A 16,599-nucleotide genomic window follows, 5' to 3' on the forward strand; every position below is an offset into this window, starting at 1 on the left:
TTATTTACTTCTTGTAGCATTTTTCTTTATATATTTAGTTTGCTTTCCCTTAATGCAATATATACAAACATCAAAATCAATAAATCTAAATATTCTAAAATATTATTCTTCATTAATCTTTTAATTCTTTCCTTGGAGATATGCCCCAATGGTGTATGTCACAATATAGAAGATCTTTTATTATTGAAACTACGTTTCAATCCAACACTTAGATTGCAAGGTTAATAATGTTTTTGTAAACTCAATATTTAAATTAATTCTGTACAAACCATCACACAAAATTCCAAAACCAGCATTTATTGAATTATAAAATATATTGAGTTTACCATTACCAAAAGAAAGACAATATCCTAACTCATCAAATCTAGATAGAGAAACTAAATTTCTAGAAATAGTAAGAACATAACATTTGTCAACAAGATCCCTCAGATGACTCGTCTTTAAGCATAGACAATAAGTCCTCGTTGACATCACTTTTGCTTTGAAATGATTTTCTATAATGATGAATATTTCATGTTCTTTTGGCTTCTAGATTGAAAGAAACCCCTGCATATTATTGATAGCATAAATTGAAGCACCAAAATCAAAGGTCAAGTTTATATCTTTCTTTTTTATTTGAAACATACAAAGATCAAGTTTATACATTTCTTTTCGAACCAAGTCTTGTGTTTAATGCATTCCTTCTTCATATATCATTTCTTAACACAAAAGAAACACTTCAGAAGCTTTCTTTTCGTTAGTTTGTTTAACATTTCCAGACCCAACAAATTTCTTTGATGGATGATGCTTCACTTTTCTTGTTACCAACTCTTTGAGTAGTAATCATGATATTATATGAATTTTATACTCATTAACACACATACTAGTTAACTCATTCAAGTCCTACTTATCCTTATTTATATTATAGTGAATCTTGAATCAGCCAAATTAAGAAGAGATTTGAGAATGAACTGCACGAGGAAAGACTCATCAACATTCATGCCTAATGCTTTAAGTTTTATAGCTTTATCAGTCATATTGAGGATGTGATCCTGAATTCCTTGAGTGTCATCACTCTAGGCCATAGTCAATTCTTTCATTAGTGTGCCAACCAATTATTTATCAATAGATTTAAATCTATCTTCAATAACCTTTAAATATTTTCATGCGCTAGTTGCAATCGATAATTAAATCTTTATATTATTTGCAATCGTCATTCTTATGAACATTAAACTAAGCCTATCAAATCTTTCTCAAGCTTTCATTTTATTAACTTATTCTACAATACTTTCATCAATCAATTCTATGGACTTTTCAACGAGCAATGTTAAGTCAAGATCTACTATGCTTAGTGTGAATTGCATATGCTCTAACCATTCTGAATAATTTGATCCAAAGAGTACAGGGACACTAGAAGCATGAGAATGTATGGACGGAAGTACCACTACAAAATATAAAATAACATTAATATTTTGAGTTTTCAAAATTTGATGAACTATTGATATCATCCATATTTCAACCTTGGGTGAAATATTGATATATCCAGTGTTCACTCAAAATTATCTATGGAGGATTGATACTATCATTATGGAATAGTGTTGTTACCTTTGAGTATACAATCCTAAACTGCAAAGATATTCATAATAGTATCATCATATCCTATTACATAATTATTTGAAATAGATTCTCATTTGGGATTATCTAAATCTCCTAATATGCCATTGTGAATATTATTTTCTTAATATCATTTAGGATTAATTCCTTAATATAATTTTATAAATTATTGGTCTAGGTCACTTTGGTGACTACAAGACCAATACAATAATTTAAAATATCATATAAATGATAAGACTTTTATTATAATTTATATCCCAAAAGTCTATTATCACAAGCTATTTTGGTAGCTACAAATAAGATAAAACTTATATAGATGAGTTACAAATAATATTCAATCAAACTTCTTCAATTTAATTTATATTAAACAATTCAATAATAGAATAACAACCATAAGAATTATTGAACATTAATTAGTAAAAGAAAAAACTAATATGATAATTATAGTCATTATAAATATAAATCATGCCTTCATATGAAATATAAATATTATTTCATAATTTTAAATATATACAAGTGAATAACCAAATGAATATCCAAGAACAATAATTAGATTTTATTTATCACATACAAAATATAATTAATAAGTTATATGAGAAAACTATAAAAGAAAATCATAATTTATAATTTTTTAATCAGATAATCAAAATATAATCATGATCAAATTCAATCATAATTATAATAAATCATATTTATCAATTTTATAATTGAGGATATAAATTAGAAATTCTCAATTTCATAAGGGCAAAATTATAATTTTATTAAAAGGATATAACATGTAATTATGATATTTCTAAAGGGTAGAACTATCAAAATACTAAAAAATATTAATAAAATACAAAAGGGTAAATTTGTAAGTTTACCAAAAATCTATTATAATGTCGCTTGCGCCCACGGCGCTGCTTATGCCCATGCGCGTCTACTACCTGGCTGCGATCGTTGCTTGTGGGTGGCTATCGATTGTGCATCCCCTACAATACCTTCCCGATGCACGACTTATGCCCGTGTGTGGCTATCGCCTACGCGATCATTGCCTGCGGGTGGCTACCGATTGTGCGACCCCCCTACAGTATTAACTTGAGGTGCGATCATTGCTTGGACATGGGTTCTACCCGCGTGCGGCTGTCGCGTGTGCGTGCTACCGCCCATGCGGCTGCATATGCGCTTGTGCGCGGTTGCCGCCCACACCCAACCATCGCCTACACAATCGACCCCAATGTGGCCATTGCGATGCATGGTCGCCCGTGCACGTTGCCCGACGCAACTGTTGCCGCCAACATATCCGCTGGTCGTACACAATAAGGTTGGTAGCAATGCTGCATTGCGACTATTGCTGCTTCGCGATCATTGAAGATCGCATTGCAAGATATCTAACATTGTCCACAAGCAAGCGACAAAACAAAAGAGATAGGAATTTAGATCGATAAAAAATAGATCATTCAAACATCGTAAATCAGAAAACAATAGATCTAATGTATTTGATTTTAAGAAATTAGACTCAGATACCAATTATAAGCATAAAATCTATAATATACTATATGTAATGCGAAAATAATCTTTTATGTTAGGATTGAAATCAAATAACATTAGATCGATTTTACGATGCATACATTTTGATGTCCTTTGAAAAGGATCTTTATGTGATCTGCAAATGTACCGTCTTTAGATCTAAAATTTACAATGAGAACTAGACTCTTCTTCTCCTCTCTTCCTATCCTTTGATAGGACCACTTAAACTGATAGTTCAGGGAGGTTAAGAGAGAAATTGTAATCTCTCAACTGTGCCTTCTATGAGATGTCTTATTTAGCCCTTATAGATCTTGTCTATTTATAAGCGAGAGTAGAGCGTCTAAGATAAATTATTGGGAGAGTTCCTTTCATCAAAAGCATCCCTTAAGGAATCATACTATAATATATACCTTTTTTTTTTATTGACCAATATTTATCATCAAAATTTAATTAATTTTATTATATATCTTATCCAATTATAAAGCGCAACACAATCTAACACTTGTATCTTCACACTTTTGTCACGAGTGGCTTAAACATTCAGCTTGTCATTTTGCGAGCACTGTGACAGAAATAGATACCCAAATGTCATGCTCAAAGATTTTATCTTTGAGTGTTTTATTTTGTTGGTGCAGCTTCAACCGATTAGACTTTGCCGGAGTAGGCATCCGAGGAACAGCTTTGCGAGAGATTGCTTCTAGCCATTAACGAAGCTAATGAAGGGTTTGGCTTTGGCTGACTCCAGATCTACTCCTTGGTATCATGCAGATGCTTCGTTCAACATAGCATGCTGCGACTCATCCATTTCGAGATAGATATCGTCTTTGATGCGAATCCAAGTATTCGGAGCAAGTACAAATGAAGAATGGACACTACCTGAAGACTTGTAATTAAATACGTAAGATTTAGGATTCAAACTCATAAATTGCTTTGATACCATCATACAGACAGAGATACTCGAGTGATCATAAATCTAAAAAAACTTTAACAGGTGCTACGTTGGACCGGGAGAAGCTGTTGAACTTGGGCTTTCGTTTGCAGTTTGGGTCAAATGATGTCCAGGGTGGGTATTTTGCTTGCCTTTTCACGAATCAACCCAAGGGCAGAGGCCGCCCCCTTGGGTTGTGAGCTGGGCTGGAATAAATGTGTTCTTTATCGATTGCTCCTTTATTATTTCTGTCGCACATTAAATCTCGTTTTGTCTTTGTTCTTGCAGTCTTCGATGGTCAGGTCATAGATGGTTCGGAGGCGGAAGCCATGAAATAAATAGAAGGTAATCAATCCCTTGCTATCATATGAGGGCTTTAAAAAGCACAAACAATTTTAGTTTGAAATAATATGAAATGCAAAATAACAGTTTTAGTGTGAAATGTGATGTATTTAAAAGGTAGGAAGAGCTAATAAGTATCGACAACTAAAAATATAGACTAATATTTTTAACAAACAATATAAAAAATATCAATTAGCATAATTTAAAATATGATAATCGAAAATATAAAGGTAGCAATAAATTATCAAAGATACTATAGCAGATGATAACGTCAATTGTGAATGCACAAATTAGTTTTGGTTTGATTCCCAAGTTATGATCATGCATAACAATGTAGTTGACTGTTTTGATTCTAATAATAAAAGCAAACGTCACCCGAGAAAATTTACCCTCTCATAATTAAAACATAACAATGTGTAGCTGACAGTTTGAGAAAATAATTAATATTAATTATAAAAGTATTATGATGTCTCAATTATTTATTTTTATCATTTTTTAGTCTTATAATTAAGAGTGTTTAATCCTTCCTTATGGTTTCTAATAAAAAATATTTTTTTTCCTTTTTATACTATTAATATTAATTGGTTCCAGATAAGGCTATTGTTGTTGGTGGCTTGGAAGGAGGCTCCACATGTTAATTAATGCACGGAGTTAAGGACCCGTCTCCCGAGTCTACACCTCATTGACTTGTAGGGTTGGATTCCTTTCCCTTTGGTGATCATTTTATTCTTATATTATTCACGTAAAAAATAAAATTATTTAATATATATTTAATAATCAAATATATAATAAATAAAATGTTCTCTTTCTCGTATATTCTCATATGTAAATTTAAAAAAAATTAAAATTAAAGAGAACTTTATGAATTTTTACATTCCTAGAACAAATAAACTTTAATTCATGAATAATTCTCTTTATACTTGAATTTCTAGTCATTCAAGTTCGTGAATAACCTGATGAATAGTTTTCCGTACCATATAGTAATCACAGGATCGACGAGAGAGAGAGAGAGAGAGAGGGGTTTATTCCGGCCGCCGGTCTAACGAGCTCAACCCCATCGCAAATGAGTGAACGGAAGGCCATCACAAGAAACAATACACAAAGAAGTATAATCAATCATCATATATAGTAGAAAAGAAAGGCTGCTAACGAGTCACGCACGTCACCCATCTTCCTTTCCTGCCTTCTCATGCCCAAACTTGCTTTCTCATCTCTCTATGGACCTTATGTTCCATATCAAGAATTATATTTGATTAAAAAAAAGAAAAGAAAATAGCCTGATGATATATGCAGCATATTAATTTTTATATCCACATCTGGTCATATGGAAAAGTAGAAAGTAAATAAAACAATTATTTTCAATGAAATTTGTATTAATTTATATTTTTAAAAATTATATAAGTTTCCTTCTCAAAATGTCTAAGAGTGTTTATAAGATAATTCAAAGTGGGACCAAACTAGGATAGCTTTAGATTTTTCTTTTTTATTTTTCATACGAATAAAATGTGATATAGAATTTGTTTTCATAAAAAATCTATTAATATAAAAATGATCGACAATAAGGCATTATGTAAAAATAAAAAAAGTTAATTCAAAGAAATAATCTACTCACAAAACATTAAAATTTTCGATTCTAGCTCTTAGCATTGCGATGTAGAATTTAACATACTTCACAATTCTATAATTTACTTTTTTTTTTTTTTTTTGTGATGTGGTAAAGACTTTATCAAATCACCGTAATATGCTAACATTAAATTTCACTTTCAACACCATCCCTTGCTTTAAAAAAAATATTAAATGGTCTTCAACATGTTGACCATTGTTTTCACACACATGGGAATGTCAAACACTCTGTTGTTGTATAAAAACCTAAAATAGTTTGGTGAGCATTACTTGTATACTAGTATGATATGATTATTAGATAGGCGAATAACCTTTTCTTTGGTGTCGTTGTTATTATGTACATTAATTTCTATCTCGGTTGCACATATTTTCTTCAACGCTTAGTGCTTAAGAATCCCAAGTAAAAGGAATTAAGAATTGGTCGAGTCCCTTTGACGAGATAATTCAAGTTTGACAAGGTAAAAGAGCATTTAGGTAATGTCAGTTAATGAACACCGAGTATAAGTGCACATACAAAGGGTTCCTTCGATATAAGAAAATACAAGTGTTCATATAGAATTATTATCTATCCTATACGACAAGACAGATTGAATTATTATTTTTTTTTTATAAGGTTTAGTGGAATCACATATCACATAACGATCGATTATTTGATTTTTTTTTTCTCCTCTCTCTATTGGAGCAAAATTTCAGACTGTAAATTTCATGAAGAAGAAAAAAAAATAAAAAATCATAGAAAACGAACAAGGAAAAGGACCTCTTAGGATCTCCACCTGATCAATACATCGCCCCACCACCACCATTGTCCACCTCGGGCGGAGCTCCGCCGACAGCGGCGTAGACGGCATCTGCCTCGAGCCAACGCCCCATGGGAGCGCACTCGGCCTTGTGGGCCAGTTTCCAGTGGAGCGCCTGGCACGCCCTCGAGCAGTAGTTGACGGCGCCGCAGACGGAGCAGCGGCGGAACTCGTGCCGCCGGGTCTCCGGCCGGCCGCAGTCGCCGTGGGAGCAGAGCCTCAGCCCCTCGTCCCCTGGCCCCCCGCCGGGAACCCTCGCCGCGAACCACTCCACCATGAACCGGTTGGCCGGGTGCGCCTTGGGGGCCGGAACGTTGCAGCCGAAATCGCTGAGGAGGGAGCAGCCGGAAACCAGCGCGTGGCGACGGTGGTGGTGCCACGCCACGAAGGGGGCTGCCGAGGACTTGAGAACGGCAGCGAGCTCCCGCGCGTTGGCCTGGACCAGGAAGCGGCGGCCCTCGGCGATGTTCCGACGCACGCCGTAGCCGTCCTGGAGGCAGTGGCCGAGCTCCCGCAGCGCGTCGACGTGGCCGAGGAAGGCCGCCCGGGCACACAGGGCGACGCCGGCGCGCAGGTCCTTGTCGCCCTTGGCTCCTCCGCTCCCGTTGAACTGTATCACCGCGAGGGAGTACAGCGCCGCCGCGTGGGAGCCCATCGCTGCCCGGGCCATCAGCGACGCGCCGCTTCCCCTGTTCTGTAGACAGTAGAAGCGGATCTGCCAAGCCAGACAATAACACGGTAAAACAAATGCTGATCCCCTCATCTTCTCCAAACTAATCTATCAAACAGAGGAGACTACTCCCACCATGCCCAAAATATAGCAAGCTTCGAGGTTTCCGGCGTCGGCGCACCGTTTCAAGAACCTGTGCGCGGATTCCGACCACTTCTTCGCTCGAACTGCAAGTGATTTCACCGACGCCATGTGAAGAACGAGCGGATTTAATCCCAATCTGTTCAGCCTCTTGCATCTATCAATCAATAGAAATCAGATTTTTATCATTTTTATCAAGGAAAACAGAGACAAAGGAGCGGAAGATTCAAGCAAAGGGAGAAAGGAAGACGGAAGGAATAGTACGTCACGAGCACGCTGATGAGATCGGAGGGAGAAGTGGCCGAGGCGATAAGCTTGCAGAGGATAGAGACGACCAGGTCGTCTGGGAGGCCATCGAAGAAGTCGGGGCTGTCCTCGGAGACAGCCTCGGTCGCCATCTTCCAGCCGAAGTCCTTTCTTCCAACCGCTGCTTCGCCGGGGGGGAGCCGCCGCCTCCTCTTCCTACTCATCCTCTCCTCCTCCGACGACGACCTCCAATGCGCTTCCCACTGCGTCCTGGGGTAGCAGAGGCCTCTTCTCGTTCGCATGGCTCCCTACAATCCGGCAGCCTAGAGGGTGTGCGTTGCGGAAGTCTCAGGGGGGAAAACAGCTAGATAAGACTGCCGGCCACATATATAGTTGTAGCAGAGGAGCGAGAGAGAGAGAGAGCGGAGACGACATGTAGAAGATTTGGGATGAAATGACGGTTTTGCCATCAGGGCAGTGGTGGAACGGACCAGTAACGCACGGTCAGCGTGCGTTGACCGGTTGCTTCCCGTGGGTGCACGCTTAAAAAGGCCTAAAGCTAAAAAGCTACCTTGTAACTCGTGTTGCTTTTGATCCTCCCACTGTGGCCTCTCTCAATTTCTCTGCTTTTTCTTTTTCTTTTTTTTTTTTCACTTCTCGTAAAATTGTAGAGAGAGAGAGAGAGAGCAGTACCACTTTGAAAAAAGATATTGATGTTTTATTTTATGTTACTCAAATGCAGGTAAAATTTCAATTCAGAGTAAGAAGGAACACAAGAGTATGTGGATCAAGCAAATATGAAAACAAATCTTCAAGTATATTAGGGGCACAAAGATGTGTCATATACCAATGTCTGGCTCTCATAAAATATCCTCCAAGTCAATTGTTTTATATATATATATATATATATATATATATTTATTTATTTATTCAATATCATCATATTGACTAGTAAGAAAGAAAGATGACAATATCGTTCGTTGAGAGTTGAAGAGCTCACTCGATATATCATATTTATCACTTAATTTTTATACAAAAAAAATAAAGAAAATTGCAAGAGTAACTCGCATGTGATCAACCTTGTCTTATTCATCCACGAGGAACATACGGTTCTTCCCTCATGATTTGAGAGGCAAACGAGTTCAACGTGAAATCCTTTTCAGTGAAGGTGGTAAAGGTCATTTGGATGATAACGTATGGAGAGAGAGAGAGAAAGAGAGAGAGGGTGTTGTTACGCTTCTGGCTTTGGCAAAGTAACTGCAGCTGCATAAACAAGGGATTGGAAATGGCCATAAACAACCTCAGTCCCACTATGAGCGATCAAACTTCCAGACTCGGGCAATGTTATTACTGTTCGATCCAATATAGAAAGATGACGAGGAAGGATGGAAACATAAATGCATTTCTGCTTCGTGCATTAATATTTCGGATTCTTACTGTGCAGCTCAATTGAAGCCAATTCACAAAAATAAAATAAGGGAAAAGCATTAGACTCACACCTGATTTTTCGTTTTGAATCATCTTTTTTTTTTTTACCATGGCTAAAAATTTAAATTTGTAGATGATATATTATCCGATTTATATTCTTAATGGATTTCTTCTATAATTATATGATAACTTTTTATTATCAATCAAATACGATGAAGTTGATTCTATGTGACTCATTTTTCCAAGTGTTCTTGCAACCAAAAGAAAAAAAAAAAAAAAAGTTAGATTAGTCAAAGAAGAATTTCATTTGATGAAGGAAGAAAATTGTTACCCCTATCTTGGGTTCCATTTTGATCCAAGCAAATGTAGAAAAATATTCAAATACCATAATCCGCTTTGGTCCAAGGACAAAAAAAAAAAAAAAACAAAACAAAACATATATTGTATATCGTTTTAATCCGAGGGAATAAAACATAAATATATTATTTCATATTTTAATCCAAAGGTAAAAAACATCTATAGCACACTCGTGTTAAAAACTCAAAAAGTTCATCTAGCAATAATGTCATTTGTTATATAGGTTATTAATAAATGCTCATATTAGATAAATTTATAAGTTTAAAACAAAAAAAGTATACTTAAAAAAAATTTAATGATAAAATATAGAATATTAAAAAAATTAATGATAAAATATTCCATGTAATATGCCTTATTAGTGCTTTTGTCATTTTGAGGATTCGAGGTGGAATCTCAATCTATCTTTTCTATATATGAGATGACCAAAGTCCATATGCCTAATGCTGATTAGTTGAGGATAATAATTATATATCTGATTAAATAAGATAAAGTTATAAATCATATATAATAGCTAGATCTTATCCCGTGTTATGCATTTATATTATCGGGCATATTGTTCGAACTAAGATAAACATGTAATGCACTGTCGTTAGGATCCACGACGTGACGATCAAAAGAAACAAAAAAAAATTATCCTATATGTGACACGATTAATATTGAGAGTATAATACTGTGATTACATTGGGAAGGGGAGATATAAATAGAGAATTATTATCCATAAATGTAAACTATTGCCGGTTAAAATACCCAAGCAACGTTTCTGTACGTACATACCAAACATACGTCTCTAAATCTTCGATAAGGCCCTGGTGTGACATGACATGATTTGCATGTGACTTCATCCTCCTACTCTTGATTTCAATGCACCTACCAATGCTTCGCTGATTCGGAGCATGGTGCGTGGGTAAGGTTCACAACTCTCGACTCAACCACCGATGCATTCCTTACAAGTCTTATTGCAAATTCACTCCATCGTAGGCCTCAGGGGTTGTCCGCGTCGATGTCTAATCCCACTCCTAAGTTGCTCCCTCCATCTTTCTCATTTTTCGATCGAATGTGACACTTCTTCTGAGTTTGCTACAACGGAGTAACGTTGTACGCGCCCCCGCCCCTCCTTTGGTGACACCATTGCTGTTGGCTGCTGTGTTGTGAAAGCTTCCTCTCCTCTCATTGCCGTGTGCTTCACAATCTACCACGATCTCTCGAGGGCTGAGTAAGGAGGCTTCAAGGAACTATGGATTAATACTGATTCACAGCAACTCTCCTGGATCTAATTCTCCGATCACTTCTCCTTGCCACTATTCAGAATATTTTATCTAACATTACCAATCTAGCTATCTTTGCTCTCTCTCTCTCTCTCTCTCTCTCTCTCTCTCTCTCTCTATAAATAGGGATGCTCAATTTAGCTCGCTATAAAAAGATCTCACACTCGTGATCTAAATTCAACATGTCATACACATGAATGCTATGTGGCAGACGAGCTCTTTCTTTTCTTATTTGCCATCAAATTTCTTATATAAAATTAAAATTATAAGAATATTTAGTTTGACACTATTTACAAACATTAAAGATGCGGCTGATATGAATGGGGATGGTCCCAAGGAACAAAGCGAGGATTGCAATTGGAATAGATGTGTGTCATGGCAATTGTGGATAAGGACTAAGATGGTAGTTGGACAGCCACTCCTAATCTGCCATGTAGGCCCCATACTCCTCTAGCTTTGTCATGGGGCCCTCTTCATCACCGTAGCCACGTATTCATCTTCATCCTACCTAAACTCTACTCCACAACATTAGGCAATCGATTCGAGTGTTTTGGGGATCCAAAGATGTAATCATATGATTTATTTCCTCGATCAATATAAACATTCTTAACATAATTGCTTGACTTAATGTCTGACAATCATGGACTGAGCTCCATCAATTGTTCGATATCCCCATAAACATATGGTAAAGCGTTTTGAGGGTAAATATAGGATTGATTAATGCCCCATGCAATGGTAGTTAATGTATTTTTTTTAGGAGAGTATGCGATCTCAATTAATTCATCTCAAACAAGAGGAAGAAAAAAAAAATGCATGCAATATAATCTTTGTTATGACACAGGATTGATTCAGGGAGTTCGGATCATAAGCCCTATATCATTAGTTAGACATTTTTTTGTGTGGATGTTTTTACTTGCATGGTGAGATTATTTATCTTCTGTTTAATTCATTCCTTTTTTTTTCTCTCTCTCCAATCCATCTAACTAAACCATCATGATGGATATTTAAGTATATATGAGTACTAAAATGTGAGTAAATATATTAGTCAAACCTTTTTGCCACTGCATCAAGCTAGGGTTGACCATTTCTATAGCTATCTATAACACCTTTACAAATTGGAATGGAGCAGTTGGTTACTTCACCTTGAAGAATGGGAGCTTTCTGGCCTCATCCCATCTGCATGATAGGAAAGAACACCATAAACAAATATTATCACTTGTGCTTAGTTGAGTCAAAGGCATGCATGCACCGTTTCTCTATGTTTTATTCCTCCACTTGTCCCCGATTTCCCCTAGATTTTGTTCGTGCATTGTTCTCATCTCGATAGAGACAACCTGTTCTCATGTCTTGCCTTTAATTTCCTCGTTAGAAACACTCCCAACTCTCTACGCTATCCTCTTATTCTCATTCCATGTACATTGAGATGTATATATATATTCCTATCGCCCCCCCACTTGGAGATATTTCTTTAGGTTGTAGGAATTGGATACTCTTTTCTTTCTATTTGTAAATGGGGATTAGTGGGTTCTTGAGAACATAGATAGTGGAGAGGTTTTCACATCTGTTAGTACCGGATTGGCGATGCTTAATCCAAGGATAAGGGACACTCCATTTAAATGATTGGATAGCAAAACCATGTGTACACAAGTATTGGAATGAGTTCCTAGCTAGCATCTAGGATTAGGTGATTGATGTGGGAAGAGAACTAGGCTGAGATTAAAATAAGAAACAAGTGGATTTTATGTTGTGGTGGTGGTAAGATTATTCTTTGTGAACTAATGATCATATTGAGAGCCATAAAAATATTTTTGTTTATAAGAATAAAATTATTAATAATTTGATTACATCATATTGATTAACCATATTTATGTATATGAGATAAAGAGGGATAAAATAGAAGGATAGTCTTACGTTACTAATAATTAAAATAGTCGAGTTATATATACTATGTTTAAAAGCTTAAACTTTCGTTTGAACTAGTGTGACACTTAATATATATTAACCGTGACATATATTGACTCAAATTTATCATCATCTTAGATTTTAACAATATTAATCTTGGAAGTCCATTTTTAAGTCTAAAGTGGTGAAAATTTTTCATTATTCCATGAACTTCTTTTTCTTTTGCTTGCCACAGGATCCTTGCTTTTGTTATATAATATAGGCAATAAACATTAATCCAGCATTGACATGAACATTAGTGTAGATCACTTGTCAGATCCTTCATTTGTTGTGGGATGCATGGAGGAATCAAACTTAGCAGCTTCTCACAAGTTGGAAGTAATTATGTATTAAGATGGTTGAAGTAATTATGTAATTATGGAAAGAATACTAAATCAAGTCACCAAAAGTGTAAACTTTGGTGAAAGGTATCTCTATTTAAAATATTTTTCATTTATAAAAATATTTAACATTAATTTATTATGATATATAATCAATTTGTGTGAAAAATCAAAGCTTATGGTCAGCATGAAAGAAGCCAAAGAATTATTGTGCTTATTTCTTTTATTTAGATAATCATAATTAATGTTTAAAATAGCAAATCTTGGGAAATTTTGCAATACACCATTATGTTTTAATGTTAATGATGTTTAAATTAGCTTATATTTAATTGACACATATAGAACATACGACATGCATACTAATTGGAACAATAAATTAAGACATAATATACGATCAACAAATCAAGATATTTACTAGTTAAATAAGTTGAGATTTTTAATTTATATAAAGTTATATATATATATATATATATATATATATATATATTATAAAGATAGCTATACAATTATAAATCCATCAGATAGTTGATTTTTAAAATTATTTTATTGATATTTTTATTATGAAACCCGCCAAACATAAATTTTCTAAATCCTATTATCTGACATAGAAAAATCTTTTATCCAATATAAATCCGAAATAAAAGTTGAGGAATCCTATTAATTTTCATGCATAATCAAGATTGCCAAAATGAGAAAAAAATAAAGAAACGGGATAAATAGCAATGAAACTGTCCAAATTAATAAGCGCAAAATAAGGTGTATATTTATTTTAAATCGACAAGGGTTTTTAAGCTGAGAGGAGCAATTCAGAATCACAAACCATTCATTCTACGAGAAAGTCTTTTCTTTTGTTTTCCATCACATTTTCCATTTTCCTTGTATTCCCAAAATGCTATGGATAGAATAAGCGAAAAAAATTCCTGTCCTATGCATCAGATCAACTAATAAAGTGAACCGATCCATTTATACTGTCTTCGAAAGGAATTATAATATTTTCAGAACCTCAAAAAATATTATAATTAAAGAACAAACTAACTCAACATCCTTTGTGAGATTTTAAATAGGTGTTTTTATTTATCTTACTTCCATTTCAATTTTTTCTTTCCTATTCCATTATCACATATTCCTAAGAATTGAATTGATGTTGAATATGATTTATATTAATTTGACTCATCATCAATATTAAAAATATTATTGTGAATCCTATGAATATGAATATGCACAGCAAATTGATAGGATGAAAGGAGTAGCAAAATGGCGGCAATCATCACTTGTTCCATCATTCCTTTCATTCCTCCCTCCCTAATCGCACATCCTACCTACTAACCAAGATTCAATAGTTAAACACGTTCAAGAAGATTAACTCACTCTCTCTCTCTCTCTCTCTCTCTCTCTCTCTCTCTCTTTTATGGATTTATGGATATGAATAGCAAATGAAGGCCGGGGATAGGGTGAGAGGACTAGGTATGTTGCTTAACGCATTTGGCCTGTTCGCAGTATGAAAGTGAGTGCATGCACGTGATCCGGTACTCCTCCCGTCTTTAATTCCAAGCCATCCTTCGTTCTCTTCTATAATCAATACGAGAATTATCTCTCAATTCCAATTATTTGAATGATTCAATATATATGGAAAAGACACATCGAAAATGATAGTTTTGATCGGTTCATGTGATCCAATATTGAAGAACATATATGAAGTAGGTGGGAAGTATCTATGAAAGCAAAGTATCTTGTAATGCAAGACACAATAACCCTTTTCAGTGTGGATATATATTGTATAATGTATGAGACAAGAAATCAAACCCACTTGTTAGCTTAAAGCCTCCATGGCTAAGTCTGCACGTTAGAAACAATCATGTCTATGTTCTGATAGGATTACAAGACCTACAGAAAACGAATGATGTTGGTGTGATAATATTATTGTCCGCTGTAACCCATGCTATCGTTGCTAACTTGTTCATCAACAACAATGACATTTAGTGGTAGCTTAAGTTGATGATGTATGAGGAGGATATATTATGGATTCAAAATAGGCATATATAAATACCTAATCATTTTCATCCATGCTTATCTTTTGAATTAACTAAGACCTCCTTTGATGTCATGTCGGCACTACATAGGTTCACATAGAGGTACCACCTTCTAAAATGAAAATGTATGATAGTATCTTTAAAATATTAATATATTGAATGAGGCTTAGAACCATTGATCTTTGGTAAGTGTCATGAGCTAATTAACTTAAGGGTTTGAAAAATCCAAGTTCTTAATAGTAAAATGAAGATACACCTATTATCAACTATATTATACACCAAATTAATCAGAAGTGTCATAAGCTAATTTAGTTTTGTTATAAAATAATAGTGTCATAAGGGAAAATATTCTTAGTTTGGACAAATGATATACAACGTATTTATTTGGGTATAGTTCAGTGTGCATGTGGTTGATTTCAGTAGGTGTGAAGTGGATTAATATTTTGTGGATGATATCTTAAATACTATTTCGTGTGGGGGGTAAGTAGGGGACGAGTGGGGGAGAAGGAAGAGCATTGGTTTTGGAGTCCAGGATGAATACCGGGAGCTGATGTGAGACTAAATCCACAACCTTTCATTTCTTTTTTACTTCTTTCCTTCCCTTCTTCTTTGAATGATAGAAACATGACACTGAAGTGAAGGGGATAAGAGCGAGGTTGGAATCACAGGTCTGGTGTGAAGTTTAGAGTAATATTTTTATAAGAGATTTTTAGATAGACTGATTAGCTAAGGTGGTAAAATTTAAATAAAATAAAATAGATTTGAGCAAGTGTGATATTAGGTAGATAAATCACACAAACTCTAGAGTATTTGCGTCTACCGGATCCAAATTCACAATCAGAGTTCAAGTTCAAGATATTATAAATATCTTGAAAGTCATATAAGAGTTTCTTTTGCTTCCGCCTTAGGTTCTACTAACTATTTTTACGATTTTAGATCTTAGTCTGATAGTATTTTTTTACTATTATTATTAGAGAAAAAATTACACTTGTATATGATCTTACTTTTTAAAGTCTCGTTCTTGAGTTTCATGCTTTCTGATGATGAAAATGATAAATGATCATGATAATGATTATGGATAATGATGTGAAGGTTTAGTCACTATCTTTAGTTGAGTTTGCCTTTGAGGCTTATACAGTTAAAAAGATATAGATCTAAGTTCAGATGCTTGGAGCATTATTGACTAAGTTCATCTAAAACCTTCCAAGTTATCCATCCATCCATGTTGGTTCAAAACTCAAATGAAAATACCATAATCCAATTTTGCCAAAGATGAAGCAACACATTCATTGGGAAACTAAAGTCTCAAATCCTATTCAAATTAAAGCTATTTCAAGACAAGGCAAAGATTAAGAATCATTTTAGCCATAAAAATTTAAAAGAGATTT

General features: G+C 34.9%; 1 protein-coding gene across 2 annotated transcripts; it reads right to left on the reverse strand.

The window, feature by feature from the left end:
* Positions 1-5,534: 5,534 nt before the first annotated feature.
* Positions 5,535-8,494, reverse strand: LOC103994849 (F-box protein At1g67340). Of its 2 annotated transcripts, XM_065161399.1 has the most exons (4): positions 7,868-8,494; positions 7,598-7,760; positions 6,753-7,507; positions 5,535-5,595 (listed from the first exon to the last, which is right to left on the reverse strand). In XM_065161399.1, the coding sequence occupies exons 1-3, from the start codon at positions 8,149-8,151 to the stop codon at positions 6,773-6,775; spliced, it is 1,182 nt and encodes a 393-aa protein (XP_065017471.1). In that variant the 5' UTR covers positions 8,152-8,494; the 3' UTR covers positions 5,535-5,595; positions 6,753-6,772. The 2 variants fall into 2 exon arrangements, with proteins under 2 accessions (XP_065017471.1, XP_009413567.2); XM_009415292.3 differs by lacking the exon at positions 5,535-5,595 and having other exon boundaries at positions 6,527-7,507; positions 7,868-8,493.
* Positions 8,495-16,599: the final 8,105 nt, after the last annotated feature.

This window comes from Musa acuminata, chromosome BXJ3-8, assembly GCF_036884655.1.
Source record: "Musa acuminata AAA Group cultivar baxijiao chromosome BXJ3-8, Cavendish_Baxijiao_AAA, whole genome shotgun sequence".
Taxonomy (NCBI): domain Eukaryota; kingdom Viridiplantae; phylum Streptophyta; class Magnoliopsida; order Zingiberales; family Musaceae; genus Musa; species Musa acuminata.